The sequence below is a fragment of the Rhincodon typus genome, chromosome 9, assembly GCF_021869965.1.
Source record: "Rhincodon typus isolate 14 chromosome 9, sRhiTyp1.1, whole genome shotgun sequence".
NCBI lineage: Eukaryota > Metazoa > Chordata > Chondrichthyes > Orectolobiformes > Rhincodontidae > Rhincodon > Rhincodon typus.
The window spans coordinates 30,076,921-30,093,108 of record NC_063340.1 but is presented as its reverse complement, the minus strand read 5'-3'; the positions used below and the strand labels follow the sequence as shown (position 1 = coordinate 30,093,108).

General features: G+C 40.7%; 1 protein-coding gene across 1 annotated transcript in view; it reads right to left on the bottom strand.

Moving 5' to 3' along the window:
• The window catches only part of LOC109918713 (tubby-related protein 4-like), a 576,781-nt gene that overhangs the window by 324,720 nt on the left and 235,873 nt on the right, over nt 1-16,188 (bottom strand). Inside the window, exon 7 of the mRNA XM_048600969.1 lies at nt 2,800-3,024. Coding sequence (XP_048456926.1) covers nt 2,800-3,024 — 225 coding nt within the window. The remainder of the gene's footprint in view (nt 1-2,799; nt 3,025-16,188) is intronic.

Sequence of the window (16,188 nt, the reverse complement as noted above, 5' to 3'; positions counted from 1 at the left end):
ACAAAGCCTCATTTGAGGACCATTCCAAGAATCATCTCTCATTATTGCAGACTCCTTAATTAATACTGCTACACCACCACCCTTTTTACACCCTCCGCTGTCTTGCCCAAAGATCCTACACCGTGGAATGGTGAGTTGCCAGTCCAGCCCTTCTCTCAACCCATGTTTCTGTGATAGCAACAATAACATACTTCCATACGTCAATCCGTGCCTTTAGTTCATCAGTCCTACCTATCACATTCCTAGCAATAAAAGGCCATCCAGCCTTGCCTTACTCTCTTGACACTCAACATGGCTGAACTCACTGTGACTTGCTTCCTTGGTTGTAGCATGATGTGTCTCTGTTTCATCGATATTCTGTGTCCCCTCCCCCTGCTAGACTAGTTAAAACTTCTCCTAACAGGACTAGCGAGCCTACCTGCAAGGATGTTGGTCCCAATCTGGTTCAGGAGCAGAATATCCTGTTTGTACAAGTCCCACCTTCCTCAAAGAGGTCCCAGTGATCCAAGAATCCAAAACCCTCCCTCTTGCACCAACCCTTGCCATGTATTCATCTGCCTTATTTTCCTATTTCAAAACTTGCTAGCATGTGACACCAGGAGTAATCCAGAGATTACGACCATGAATGTCCTGCTTTATAATCTACTGCCTAACTTTCTGAATTCTTGATACAAAACCTCATTCCTCACTTTGCCCGTACCATGATCTCTAACTCATCACCCTCCCCTGCAGCCATTCAGTTACATTCCTTAACCTTGCACCAGGTAGACAACACATCATTCTGGAGTCCCATGTTAGGCCAGAGAAACACCTGTCTGCCCCCGCTGACTGCAGAATCTCCTATCACTATTGTTGTTCCTTTCATCTTCCTTCCCCACTGTACAGTCAAGCCACTTGTGGTACCAAAAGCTTGACTCTGACTGCATTCCCCCGAGGTACCAACTCTCTCATCAGCTTCCAAAATGGAATACTGGTTAGTGAATGAGACCCCAGGGGACTCCTGCCCTACCTGCCTGTTCTTTCAGGGCTGTCTAATGGTCATTCATTCCTTTCTTTCCTCTAGTCCCTTGAGCTGCATCCATGTGACCACTTCTCTAAACTTGCTATCCATGTAACTCTCAGCCTTGCGGATGCGCCACAGTCTCCAACTGTTGCTCAAACTCAGAGACCCAGAGCTCCAGCTTCTGCAGCTCGGAGCATGTCCTGCATATGTGGTCATCTATGATACTGACAGTATCCAGGACTCTCCACATATGACAAGCTACACATTCTGCTCAGTGGGCCTCGCCTGACATCTCCGAAATTTACAATTAATGCCTTAAAATAGAATTATTAGACTTATTTTGTTAGACTTCCTACTCTACTGCTAAGGTTGTGAAAATGGTTAACTGTATTAAGTTCACACTGCTTCAGATCTGTAGGATAAGAAAGGGTTAAGCAGCAATTGCCAGGTGCCCAGTATTCACCAATCCGGAGCCTTTCTCACCTTTACAAGTTACAACATCAACAGGATCTGCACATCAACTCCAATGTGCCAGTGCAGCCTTTGGACAGCCTAAGCAAGGAGTGCTCAAAGTCCAATACTTAACCACATTTGGCCAGAGGGATTGCCTTAGCCTGAATATACATGCTTAGCTGAAAGTCCAGACTCCATTAGATTGTTGAAACACAAAGAAAACATGACTTATGCGTTTTTTTGCCCCTGTAATCTATTTTGTCACTGGCTCAATGTTAATTTATGCACAATAAAAAGGTGTCTAGTACATGTAGTTTGTTATTAATACTTTAAAGTGTGGTTGATTGACACATTTATAGGGTTGCAATAACAACATGCTTTAAAGAAAGTTCAGAATATTTGTTGTTTTAAACATTTTCACACAATTCATTGCTATTAAAGAATTCATTCGTTTGTTTTGTACAGAGTGTACAGCGAATAAATTCATATGAAAGTACAATGAGTTGGTATAACAGACAATTGAGGGTAGGTTGCAGGCATGAGTTCGCCATGAATTGGTACGATTCACACGATATAAAGATGCCACTTCAACCATCAAATCCATTCCAAAAGATCAGCCTAATCTATCCACACAGCTCTTGATCCCAGTCAGAAGTAAATATTATCTAGTAAGTAATTAACAATAAATATTCAATTAGTTGAAGAGGAGTTGAAGCTACAAGGAGGGTAATTATATCTCAAAAACATCGAGACAGAGGTGCCCGATTTACGAATGTCTGACTTATGAATGTAAACTCATACAAGGGTGTAACTTTAAAGATCTGACATATGAATATTTCCTGAACTTATATTGTTCTTTATATTGTCCCGCATTGCGATCTGACTTATGTACAAGCAACTTGCAAACAGACTCCAAAACAGAACTCCTTCGCAACCCAGGAGCTATACTGCAAAATGCTGAGTTATGGTTTAATCAAGGGAAAACAAAGCACAACACTTTGGAAGAGAATTCTTGATCTTGTACTTTAATGTTTAGCTTTTAACTATATTTCCCTATTTTTGTACTTTGTACCTAAGATTTCATACATTGGTACCTTTGGACATAAGATGGTGCCAGAAATGGCGACATTGTACACTTTTCACTGTACTCCTGTATCTCTGTATTTGACTAAACATGACAATAAAATCTAATTCTAGTTGCAAAGATTACATGTGAATATTTGAAACAGAGTATTAACCTTTAAAGCAAGTCTGCTGTAGAAATGAAAGTAATATCTTTTTCATGTTTAACTCTCGATACCATAAGATTTTTGATGCTTTCGGTAAAAATACTTAATAAATACCTTAATTGTTGATACAAAAGCAGCAGTGACATACGAGCAAAGGCGAGGTGGTAGTGTTAATTTACTGAAGTCTTTTTCATCACGGAGAGAAACAGCTATAGCCTGTTGACATAATAATTGCAGGTTGGCAATCCTATGCTCCACTCGAACAACATATAGTGCAGGTCCAGAAGCAAGGAACAAACGTGAGTCACGGTGACCCCAGCAGATGGCTGTAATGAGGCGCTGAAAATGGAAAAGTACAGTTTTGCTACACTGTATAATTCAAGGCATTTAATGAGCTTAATATGAATCCTGTTTATTAAACATGAACAAAACACATTTAAACAAATCGTCTTGGATTGAGTGCAGACAGACAATGAGTCAGGATATTCTTGTCAGTACTTTTATAACCTTGTCTTTTTTAAAACATAGGACATACAGCAAGATGTTAGCAAACAAAATTCAAAATTGACTGTGGGCAATTCTACAGTTCAGGAGGTTGACAAATTCTGGTAACATGCTACATGGGGAACAAAAGGCATTAAAGTTTACATCAAAATCTAAAATGCCAATCTTGGGTTTGTTAGCTGTGTCTCAGTTTAGTAGCTCTAATGACATTGCTTCTAAAATGGGTTATTTTTGAAGTGTGAGTAGGCGTAAGGAGGGGAGGTTTAGGACTAGTATTATGAAGAAGGGGCTTCTCTATCTGCAGCAGAAACGGTATTGGTGAGGCAGAAGAATAAATCACAAGGTCTGAGGAAAAAATAAAAGGCTTTTTTTTGCTGCTTATTTTCATTTTATTTATATAACTAGCGCTCAAATTATATGGAGACAGAGGGGAAATTCTCCTCCAAAGCCTCCCAAAAACCTTGAAAATTCAATAATATCGGATGACTGAGGATTATCTTTCAATCTCAGGCTGTTTCTCTCCCACATTTGCTGCTATTTTCTGGAACAGCGAGAAGTTAGAAAAGTCAGCATAGTTGGCTGTGAGTGAGCTGCCAGGGTGGCCTTTTGCACGGACTAAGAATGCCATTTGCCCAGACCAGGTGGAATTTTGTCAGGATACAGATGGTGGGTGGTTCATCTGGCAGAGAGGTTGTCTGCTGCGATTCATCCATTGCCAAGTCTAGGATGGTGTAGGTCTAGGAAGGAAGCGGCTGCAAAAAGAGTGCAGGGATCAGGAAGGTGTGAGGGGTGTGGAAGGGAGGAGGAGGCTGCAAGTGGGGTGTGAGGGAATGAGACTCCAAGGGATTGGAGAAGAATAGGGCTGTAAATAGAGTTAGTAGGAACTGCCGATGCTGGAGAATCTGATATACCAAGGCGTAGAGCTGGATGAACACAGCAGGCCAAGCAGCATCAGAGGAGCAAGAAAGCTGACATTTCGGGTCTAGACCCTTCTTCAGAAATCATTCAGAAATTTCCTCAGATCCCTGAAGAAGGGTCTAGACCCGAAACCTCAGCTTTCCTGCTCCTCTGATGCTGCTTGGCCTGTTGTGTTCATCTAGCTCTACACCTTGTTATATGGGGACAGAGTTGATGTTATGTCCCCAGGTGATGGTATTACTAAGTCTAATCCAAGAATTAAATCTTGCTGGATACATCTTTTTAAAAGTTTTTATTAACATGATCTGTCACTGAAACAGTGACACAACACTACAGAATTTATTTAACAGCAGAATAGAGGTTTATTACACAAAAAATGAGAACAAAAAATCAAAGAAGACTTATTAGAAAATACTTAAAACACAATGCAAGACAAAGTTATCCAAGTATTTCCAATCTAGTTGCTACCTAACTGGTTCTCTCTAGTTTCTTAGTTAAAATAAAACACTATAGTAACTTATGACAGGTAGATAAGCATTGAAAACCATTAGCTTTTGTTTTCAGTTCAGGATAATCGGGGATTAATTTTTGTTTAGAAAACTCAGGGAGTGAAAGCTTTTAGGACAGTTTCGAGGAGACCTGATTAGGGACAGAAACAAATATAGCTTCTCTCCTAGAATTTTTTCAGAAAAATTTTCTGAAGAAGGGTCCAGACCCAAAACGTCAGCTTTCCTGCTCCTCTGACATTGCTTGGCCTGCTGTGTTCATCAAGCTCTACGCCTCGTTATCTCAGATTTTCCAGCATCAGCAGTTCCTACTATCTCTTAGCCTTGTGTGTATGCAGTGGAAACACATTAGCTGTGAGCTCACCAATCTATGGAAGATGTGTTTAGAGTGTGCTACAGCTTTTATGTGTACATATGTCTGTTATTTTGAAACTATGCTTGTTGACGTGTGCCAATTTAAATAATGTGGTGTCTATTAAATTAATATTGTCTCTGTGCTGTTACTTAAACTTTAATGGAAGGTTGATTACTGTTGAGAATACTGATGAATTATTCAGAGAATGCTTCGGTGGTAATCCAAATATCAGCACAAATATTGGAGGTATTGTTACTTGACTGTATCACCTAAGAACTGAATCAGTGATGTTATGAAGCGGAGGTCAACCCCCCTCTGATAACTAAAACCGAAATACACAGAGAAGCTCGCCTCGCCTCAGAATCTGTTAAAGGAAACATGAAAAGTATAACCTGCCTCTCTCCTCCCAATTTGTTATAAAGGGAAGGTTAAATGAAATGAACTTATTACAGTCACTCTATAATCACCAATTAACAATTTATTTATCTAACTCTAACAGTGAACAAATTAACAGAACTAGTAACAAGCCAAACAATTCCCCCTTAACTACTGACTATTCCCGAATGGAACAAAATTCTAATGGTATGCTGTTCTAACAAATAAAAGTCCCACTTACATAAATCAAATGAATAAAAATGCTTAAAACTTAGTCTCTCAAAATTACAGCCAGGATACATCTTCCAGAATGTTCTGTGCCTTCTCTGCTGATCTTCAGTCAGGAGAGCCATTCTCCATAAAATTCTTGTGTCAGGAATATTAGCTAAGAGTGCCATTATACCTTTAGTCAGACGATGGCTTTCTGAGAATTCTGCAACAGGCAGTGATGTTCTCCTCAGAGCTGCCGGTTGTTAACTCTAACAGATAGCAGTTGCTCTCTCAGTGATTTTCAAAAACCCTCTTCTTTTATACCCTTGATGATTTATCAATTTCTTACAACATGATTGGTCCTAGCTTGTCAAAACCATCGGATTTAAATTTAATTGGTTTTTAGTCTATAAGCGTCTGGTTTAAAATAATTGGCTGATATTCAAACAGGTTGCCTTTATAACGAAACATGAGTACTGTCCTGGGTTGTTAACCATACAGCCTTTTGATACAACTGTTTCAATTTCAGGAGCTCTCCATCCACCTGCACATTTTTGTTTCTAATCTCTAAGCCTAGAAAAAGCACATAATCTTTTAAAGGGACCATGCACGCTTTCCTCCTATCATTTTACAAACAAATTCTAACATCCTGCCTTCCAATCCACAAGAGCTGTACCCAACTTCGCAACAGTGAGCAAGAAAAAGCAGTTCCTGAAAAAGTAGCCCCAGAAAATCAAAAAGTAGCTCTCAGTAAAATATTTTGACATCCGACCTTCCAAACACGTTTTTGAGCAAGCTCTGGATTCCAACATAAACAATCCCAGGTCACCTTGGTCCATGTTGGAAGGGACCAAAATCATTTTTCATGGATAACAGTTTTGGTTATAAACTTATTAAATGCATCCAATTGTGTTGTAAGTTCATCAAGCTAGAGGATTTACTTTAATTGCAAAGATGTTGCCTAATTTGCTGGATATTTCCATCATGTTCTGTTTATATGCCCTGATATTAACTTACACTTAGTTACTGGCCACCTGCAGAATTCATCTATGGCCTATCCATTGCTCCGATGATTTCAAACAAAATTCTTGATTTTAAACAAAGTCAGCAAAGTAAATATTTATTAATTGACAGTGTAAAAAACCACCCAGAATCTGATCGAGCTGGTGATCAAATACCTTAGGGGAGAGGTGCAATAGTGTTGTAAGGATGCTCAACAGTGCCTGAAATAGGAAGAATCATTATTGCTTCACAACACACCACTGCCAAGACTGACCTCAGTTTAATGTTTCTAGACTATTTCACGTGGGATGGAAGGGGCAGATGACACCAGTGGTCAGATGACACCAGTGAGCAGGGTTTGAAGGGTATGGGGTGGGTGATGGGGTGGGGAGGAGAGAACTCTGGCAGAGGTTGTGTAAGTGGAAAGGCTGACAATAGTTAGGCAAGACTTCTGTGGTGGTCCTTGTAGTCTGGCAGTATTTTGGGAAATGATGTAAAGCAAAAGTCTACCATCATTCCATTCTAAGCCCTGCAAACTATATCTCCCCTTCCCTCTCTTTTATCCAGTCCTTCTCACCCAATCTACTGCACAGTTGCAAAAATCGCTTTGTGATCCAGTGACATCATTTCAAGTCTCATCAATGGAGCTGTTAAGTTTAAATTCAATTAAGTAAACAAAATATGGAATAAAAAGCTCATTTTCAGTAATGGTGACCATAAAACACCAGATTGTCATAAAAATGTATTTAGTTTACTAATGTCCTTCAGAGAAGGAAATATGCTATATTTACCAGGTCAGGCCTATGTAGGACTCCAGACCGACAACAATGTGGTTGGCTCATAACTATTATCTGAAGTGAATTTGCAAGCTTTATTCAATCAACAAAAAAACACCCAGAAACATCTTGAACTCTTCCTTAAATGTACTTTCAAAACATAGCAGTTCGAAAAGGCAACTCATCACCACTTTCTTGAGTACAATCAGGGATGAATAAAAAACACTGGCCTTGCCAGCTATGCTCAAGCCCTATGAACGCATTTTAAAAACTTTAGCCTTTTTTCAAGACAGAAAACTTGCAACTGGTTTAAAAGTTTCTACTAGGTGATAATAAATCTTGTATCAATCTAGTAAATGTTTTTGCCCTTCTCCTGTGCTAACATATCCATGGTTATAAAATGAAGACCAGGATTGTTCAGTTCTCCAAGTGTGATATAATTAGAATTCTATACAAGTTTAACGTAACTTTTTTGCCTTTCAGTTGTATCCCTCTAAAATGAACACCGCTGTTGCGTTTTTTAGAGCCCTTCATAAACTTTCAGCACTTAATTTTTTTTTCCCATTTGAACATCCAGATCCCTCTACTCCCCAACCAAATTAATATTCATTTTTCCTACCAAAATGTACCACGTCACAATTACCTGTAATGAAGTTCATTTACCAATTACATACCTGATCTGAATTGTTATATATGTCCGCATTTTGTTGAAGTTCTATTCTATATGAACTCCAATTTGGAGTAAATTGTAAATTTTAAAATTGTAATTTCAATTCTCAAATCCAAATTGTTTATATATAAATTGGAGAATAGCAGTACCCATCCCTGAGTAATATCAGCCTTCCTCCTTAATCTTATCAAACATCTTTAAGAAATATAACTTTGTTATGTCTACTACCCTTAGAAACCTTTCTGTTCCTTTCTCAAATAAATTTTTCATTTCTTGTGTGTCTCCAGTTGCTGGCAGCTCAGATTCTAATGTGCAAGCCTGCGGGATGCTGGAGACCAATAGGTAAAAGGTACAATTAGGGAGTTTGTGAGAGACAGAATGTGCTGGCCTGATGGAAAACAGTGCCAGAGACCAAAACTCTAAGTGGCATCAACACAACAAAAAGTGCAGATTGGTGAGAAGCTGATGATTTTCAATATTTCGTTAAGTTTAGTTAGTCTAAATAATAGACTTGGCTTGACACCTCAGTTCCATAAAATGCACAGACCATGAAACTCCAGTCATGGACAAAATTTATTGAAAAGGTTGTCAGTAGCAGTTGCTCAACCGTCAAATTTCACAACTCAGAACACCGCAGCAGTATCCATAAAGTTGAAAGTTATATGGATAACTTCCTTCTGAATGTAGTCACCCTTTAAGGGATGGCACTAATATGTCAGTTTAAAGGGCCTGTCTGTGACAATTTTATGGCACTATGAATTCAATGATTGATCAAGCCTGATGCCACAAAGTGTATGTTTACATTTTTTTATTACATCTTTGAGTAAGGATTAAACTATTTGCCTGCCATGGGGAGTAATCTGTATGCCATCCAAAGGACAGAGAATAAAACCAAGTATAGACTCAGGAACAGTCCTGCAGATTGGAGGGTAACTAATGTCACTCCAATATTCAAAAAGGAAGGCACAGAGAAAACAGGGAATTATAGACCAGTAAACCTAACATTGGTAGTGGGGAAAATTCTCGAATCCATTATCAAGGTCTTTATAGTGTAGCATTTAGAAAGCAGTGGCAGGATCAGACAGAGTCAGCATGAATTTATGAAGGGGAAATAATGCTTGCCAAATCTGTTGGAATTCTATGAAGATGTAACTAGTACAGTTGACAAGGGGGGAGCCAGTCAATGTGGTATGTTTGGACTTTCAGGAAGTGTTTGACGAATTCCCACATATTGTGCAAGATTAAAGCACATGGGATTGGAGAAAGTGTATTGAGGTGGATACAAAACTGGTTAGCAGAGAGGAAATAAATAGTAGGAATTAATGGGAGCTTTTCAAATTGTCAGGCAGTAACTAATTGGTGCCACAGGGAGCAGTGCTGGGATCCCAACTATTCACGATATATATTAATGATCTGGTTGAGGGAACAAAATGTAACAGATGATACCAAGTTGGGTGGGAGGGTGAACTGTGACGAGGATGCAGAGATCCTTTGATCTGGACAGGTTGGGTGAGTGGGCAAATCAATGGCAGATGCAGTATAATTTGGACAAATGTGAGGTTGTTCACTTTGGAAGCAAAAACAAGAAGGCAGATTATTACCTGAATGTCTGTAAATTGCGAGAGGGGAGTGTGCAGCAGGACCTGGGTGTCCTTGCGCACCAGTCACTGAAAGTAAGCATGCAGGTACAGCAGACGGTAAAGAAGGCAAATGGTATGTTCGCCTTCATTGCGAGAGGTTTCGAGTGCAGGTGCAGGGATGTGTTGTTGCAGTTGTACAGGGGTCTGATGAATACTGTGTGCAGTTTTGGTCTCCTTTTTTGAGGAAGTATGCTCTTGCTCCCTGCTGCGAAGGTTTACCAGGCTGATTCAAGGGATGAAAGAACTGATGTATGAGGAGAGACTGACTAAGAAAGGATTGTTTTCGCTGGAGTTCAGATTAATGAGGGGGGGATCTCATAGAGACGATTAAAATTTTAACAGGACAAGACAGGGTAGATGCAGGGAGGATGTTCCCGATGGTGGGCATGTCCAGAACCAGAGGTCACAGTATGAGGATTCAGGGTAGACGATTTAGACGGAGTTGAGGAGACATTTCTTCACCCAAGGAGTGGTGAGCCTGTGGAATTCATTACCACAGGAAGCAGTTGATGCCAAAACATTGAACGTATTCAAGAGGCAGCTAGATATAGCTCTCGGGGCGAATGGGATCACAGGTTATGGGGAGAAAGCAGAATTAGGCTATTGAGTTGGACAATCAGCCATGATCGTGATGAATGGCTGAGCAGGCTCGAAGGGCCAAATGGCCTCCTCCTGCTCCTATCTTCTAAAAAAACAGGCTGTAGTTTAATCATGGGTGACTTGAATCTTCATGCAGATTGGAAGATTCAAATTGGCACATGAGGCCAAGGCAACCGGCCATGAGAAAGAATTTATAAAGTACATTCTGGACAGTTTCCTAGAACAATATATCATGAATCCAACCTGGAATTCGGGTATTTTGGATCTGGTACTATGGAATGAGACAGGTTTCAAAATAATCTGACTAAAAGCTCCCCTACGAAACAGTGACCATAACCTGATAAAGTTTAGCATTCAGTTTGAGAGGGGGAGACTTAGGTGAGCTCATCATGTCTGCACCGACCCTCCAAAGAGCATTCCTCCCAGACCTAGCCCCTGACACTATCCCCATAACCCTACATTTAGTTCATAGATTCATAGAATCCCTACAGTGTGGAAACAGGCCCTTCGGCCCAACAAGTCCACACCGACCCTCACAGCATCCCACCCAGACCCATCCCCCTATTAGCCACCTGATCCATTCATCCCTGAACACTATGGGCAATTTAGCATGGCCAATCCACCTAGCCTGCACATCTTTGGACTGTGGGAGGAAACCGGACCACCCAAAGGAAACCCACACAGACACAGGGAGAATGTGCAAACTCCACACAGATAGTTGCCCGAGGGTGGAATCAAACCCAGGACCCTGGCACAGTGAGGCAGCAGTGTTTACCACTGAGTCGCAGTGTCGCTGATTGCCGCACTTTGCAGGATATACAGCATCAAGAACAAAATAAAAGCAATAGCTGGTATTTTAATGCTACGCCATTTAACCAGAAGACAAACACCTCCCAAAAAAAGACAAAGCATGAAATACTTGAAAGCAGCCTACTCACCAGGGCATTTGGCCTAACACAAAACGTATATATCTGGATTTTGACTAAAGTTTTCTCTCCCTCAATGGTTCTGTAACTCACACTACTCTAGTGGGTACGACTAGATTCAATCATCAGCTGTTGGGTAGCAGTGTAGACCTATGTAGTATCACTACATTATTGTATGCAGAGTGTTACAAAATACAATATAATTATTTTGGTGTTATGTGAACCAGAATATCAAATCTTAAAATAAAAAACTGATAGCACAAATTCATGTTAACTTTGTTAAAAACAGCAGTATACGGTAAAAGTTGTTATTAACAGTATCCTACAGTAAAGGTTATCCTGTCATTTTACAAGACTTTGAAGTGCGTAATAATATGCCTGCATTCCAGAATGATACAAAAAAACTAACATTTTCAAGAGGTCTACTACAATAATAGTACAACACTATACTACATATCACTGGGAGACAATGAGCTGAAAATGCTCAGTTTTGGATGACTTGAATATGCTATATTTGGTTGAATCTCCTACAGGTTAGAACTGACAAAAAGTCTATTTTTAAGTGAGAATGGCTAATCCAACTAACCTGCACATCCTGGACACTACGGAGCAATTTAGAATTGCCAATTCACCTAATCTGCACATCTTCAGGCTGTGGGAGGAAACCAGAGCACCAAGAGGAAATCCATGCAGACACACGGAGAATGTGCAAACTCCACATAGACAGTCACCCAAGGCTGGAATCGAACCTGAGTCCCTGGCACTGTGCTGACCACTGAGCCAACTTGCTGTCCCTAGGTAGGGTATAAGTCAATTGTAGTTAACCAGTGAAGTTACCAAAAGCATGAAACTGAAAGAAAAAACAAAATGTGGCAAAGATTATTGGTAAGCTTAGAGGCTCAGAGGGACTGGAAGTCTGGAATGCATTTACTTCAATGAAAGAAGTATAACAGGCAACACAGATGAACCAACATACATGGATTACTGCATGGACTTATGATGTTACTGCCATAACAGAGACATGATTAAAGGAGGGGCAAGACTGGCAGCTTAACATTCCAGGATAATGCTGTTTTAGACAGGACAGAAAGAGAAACAAATGGGGTGGGGGAGTTGCATTGCTGATTAAGGATCACATCACAGCTGTGTTGAGGGAGGATACATCGGACAAATCTTGCAGTGAGGCATTATGGGTGGAGATCAGGAATAGGAAGGATGAAACCACAATGCTGGGAGTTTTCTACGGGCTTCCCAACAGCCCATGTGAGACAGAGGAGCAGATCTGTCATCAGATACTAGAAAGGTGTGAAAAAAGCAGGGTAGTTGCATTGGGTGACTTAAACTTTCCTCTTATTGACTGGGACTCCCTTAAAGCCTGGGGCTCAGATGGAGAGCAATTTGTTAGATGTTCCAGGAAGGTTTTTTGAGACAGTATGTTGACAATCCAATCAGAAAAGAGGCCATACTAGATTTGGAATAGGGAATGAGCCTGGACAGGTGATCAATGTTTCGGTAGGAGAGCATTTTGGGCTTAGCGACCATAACTCCATTAGACTTAGTCATGGACAAGAGCGGCCCTTGGGTGAGAGTGTTTAATTTGGCAAGGGCCAATTCCACCCAAATTAGACAAGAACTGGGGAATGTGGATTGGGAGCAGTTATTTGAAGGCAAATCTATGTCTGGCATGTGGGACACTTTTAAAGACCAGTTGATTAAAGTGCAGGACATGCATGTCCCTGCAAAACTGAAAGATAGGAATGGCAGGATACAGGAACCATGGATGACAAGGGAAATTGTAAACTTAGTCACAAGGAAAAAGGAAGCATATGATAGGTCTAGGCAGCTACAAACTGATAAAGCCCTTGAGGAGTATAGCGAAATTAGGAACTTAAATGCAGAATTAGGAAGGCTAAAAGGAGACACGGTCAAGGAGGATCCCAAGGTTTTTATGCGTATATTAGAAGAAAGAGGGTAAGCAAGGGGAAGAGTATGCCCCCTCAAGGACAAAGGAGAGAAGTTATGCGTGGAACCACAGGAAGTGGGAGAGATCCTTAATAAATACTTTGTATTGGTATTCACCAAAAAAAAAGGCATGACTGATGTTGAGGTCAGGGATGAGTGTGTGAACACTCTAGAGAATATTAAAGGAGGAAGCTTTCAGTATCCTAATCTGTATTAAGGTAGACAAGTCCCCAGGACCAGATGGGATCTATCCCAGGTTTATGCGAAAGGCAAGAGAAGAAATAACTGGAGCATTAGCAGATATCTTCACATCCTCCTTGGCCACAGGTGAGGTTCCAGAGGACTGGAGATTAGCCAATGTTATTCCCTTGTTTTAAGAAAGGAAACAGTGAAAATCTAGGCTGGAGAGTCTCATATCTGTGGTGGGGAAGCTCTTGGAGAAGATACTGAGATACAGGATACATGCACATTTGGATGACATTGGACTAGTTAGAGGTAGGCAGCATGATTTTGTACAGGGAAGGTCATGTCTCACCAACCTGATCAAAATTTTTGAAGAGGTGACAAAGTTAATTGATGAGGGAAAAGCTGTGGATGTAGTTTATATGGACTTTAGTAAGGCATTTGATAAAGTCCCACATGACAGATTGGTACAAGAACTAATTTCACTGGGATTCGGGGCGGATGGATAGATGGATATAAAACTGGGTTGGTCATAGAAGATGGAGAGTAGTGGTGGAACGATGTTTTTCAGAATGGAGACTGGTAACTAGTGGTGTTCTACAGGGATCAGTCTTAGGTCTTCTGTTGTTTGTAGTATATATAAATGATCTGGAGGAAGATGGTCTGATTCATAATTTTGCAGATGACATGAAGATTGGTGGAGTTGCTGATAGTGCCGATGATTGTAAAAGGATACAACAGGATATAGATAGATTGGCGACTTGGGCACAGAAATGGCAGATGGAGTTTAATCCAGACAAACTGGAGGATCAAATTTAGGTGTGAATTATACTGCTAATGGCAGAACCTTTAGGAACATTAACATACAGACGGATTGGGTGTACAGGTCCACAGTTCCCTAAAAGTGGCAACACAGGTGGCCAAAGGGATTAAGAAGGCACATGATATGCTTGCCTTCATCAGCTGGGCATGGAGTAGGAGAGTTGGCAAAACATGTTGCAGCTATATAAAAATAAGAGATAACACAGTGTGGAGCTGGAGGAACACAGCAGGCCAGGCAGCATCAGAGGAGCAGGAAAGCTGACATTTCGGGTCAGGACCCTTCTTCAGAAGGGTCTTCACTGTAATACCTCTGACTCCAGCATCGGCAGTTCTTACTATTTCGCAGCTATATAAAACCCTTGTTAGGCCGCATTTGGAGTATTGTGTGCAGTTTTGGTCACCCAATTACCAGAAAGACATGGAAGCTTTGGAGAGAGTGCAGAGAAGATTCACCAGGATGTTGCCCGGTCATGAGGGCATTAGCTATGAGGAAGGTTTAAAAAGACTAGGATTATTTTCACTGGAAAGACCGGCTGAGAGGAGACATGATAGAGGTCTACAAAATTCTGAGAGGCATAGATAGGGTGGATAGTCAGAGACTTTTTCCCAGGGTTGAAGTTTCAGTTACAAGGGGGCACAGATTAAAGGTGAGAGGGCAAAAGTTTAAGGGAGAAGTACAAGGGAAGTTTTTCACACAGAGAGTGATAGGAGCCTGGAATGCACTGCCAGAGGTGGTGGTGGAAGCAGGCACGTTGGCGACAATTAGGAGGCATCTGGATGGTTAATGTATAGGGAGGGATAAAGGGAAACGGACCAAATAAGGGCAGGAGGTTTGTTTTTTTGTTTAGTCAGGGCATGATGACCAGCATAGGCTTGGAGGGCCAAAGGACCTGTTCCTGTGCTGTACTTCTCTTTTGTTCTTTTGTTTTGATGTTCTGTTCTGCATATTCACACCTCTTTCCAGTACCAACGACAGATACAAAAAAAACATGCTGTTAGCAAAGATTTCAATCATCTAACAACCAAAATTATTGATATTTAAAATATGGCTCATTGATGAGATAATGGACAGATATTGAGGGTTTGGCTAGAGGTGGTGGGGTGGAGGTATTAATTTCCCTCTAAAGGGCTTTAACTTGCATTAATGGAGGACATCTATCCATGACCATTCCCATCAATGGGCTTGCTTAGGTCACAGATATGTTGGTGGAGACCTTCAGGTAGAGAGGTAGAAAATTGCTTTCCTACCTCCAATAGTTTGCACTGATTTCATCATCAAAGTTGTTCTGACATTCTGAACTGAAAGCAAACAAGTTATCCCCCTTGGTTTCAGGTGTGAAAGAAATAAATCAGGAAGAGTTCAGTGAAAAGTAACTGGTAATTCAAAAAGCCCTCAAAGATTTAGGACAGCTTAACACATATCATTTATTTTCAATACCAATGTAAACCTGAGATAAACAAATAAAATTCTTTATATGGCAATTGTGGAGCATATACTTCAATACTGCTGCAAAGTAACAGACTGAGTGAAGGATAAATAGGGAAAAGAAACATTATTACAAGAGCTTTCCCCAGTTTGGAGTTTTGCTTGGATGGTTACAGTTGATGGTCATACAGAATGGTCATACAGGTCCTAGAGTAGATGCCAGCTCGATATATCTGTGTGCTCTTTGCTTACCTTGGTGGTCAATTACCGAAGGTACTGACAAGAGACTGCCACTGTACTTTTAACAAGAGAAAATAAAGGTCTACGCCTCATTCAAGAAAAAGAACACCAACTGTGTCGAACGATAGAAGCAGTAATTGAAATGGTCTCATTACAATTAGCATAAATAAAGATTTCACCCTTATACCCTCAAGAACAGCCTTACAGATTGGCTAAACAGTGAAATGCCAGGGATGAGGGAGGTAGAGAATATGACGAAGGAAAAGGGTGTAGGAAGCACGTCTAGTGAATCTTTCAAGCAGGAAGCAAGTTGAATAGAGCTGGATGAACACAGCAGGCCAAGCAGCATCAGAGGAGCAGGAAGGCTGACATTTTGGGCCTAGACCCC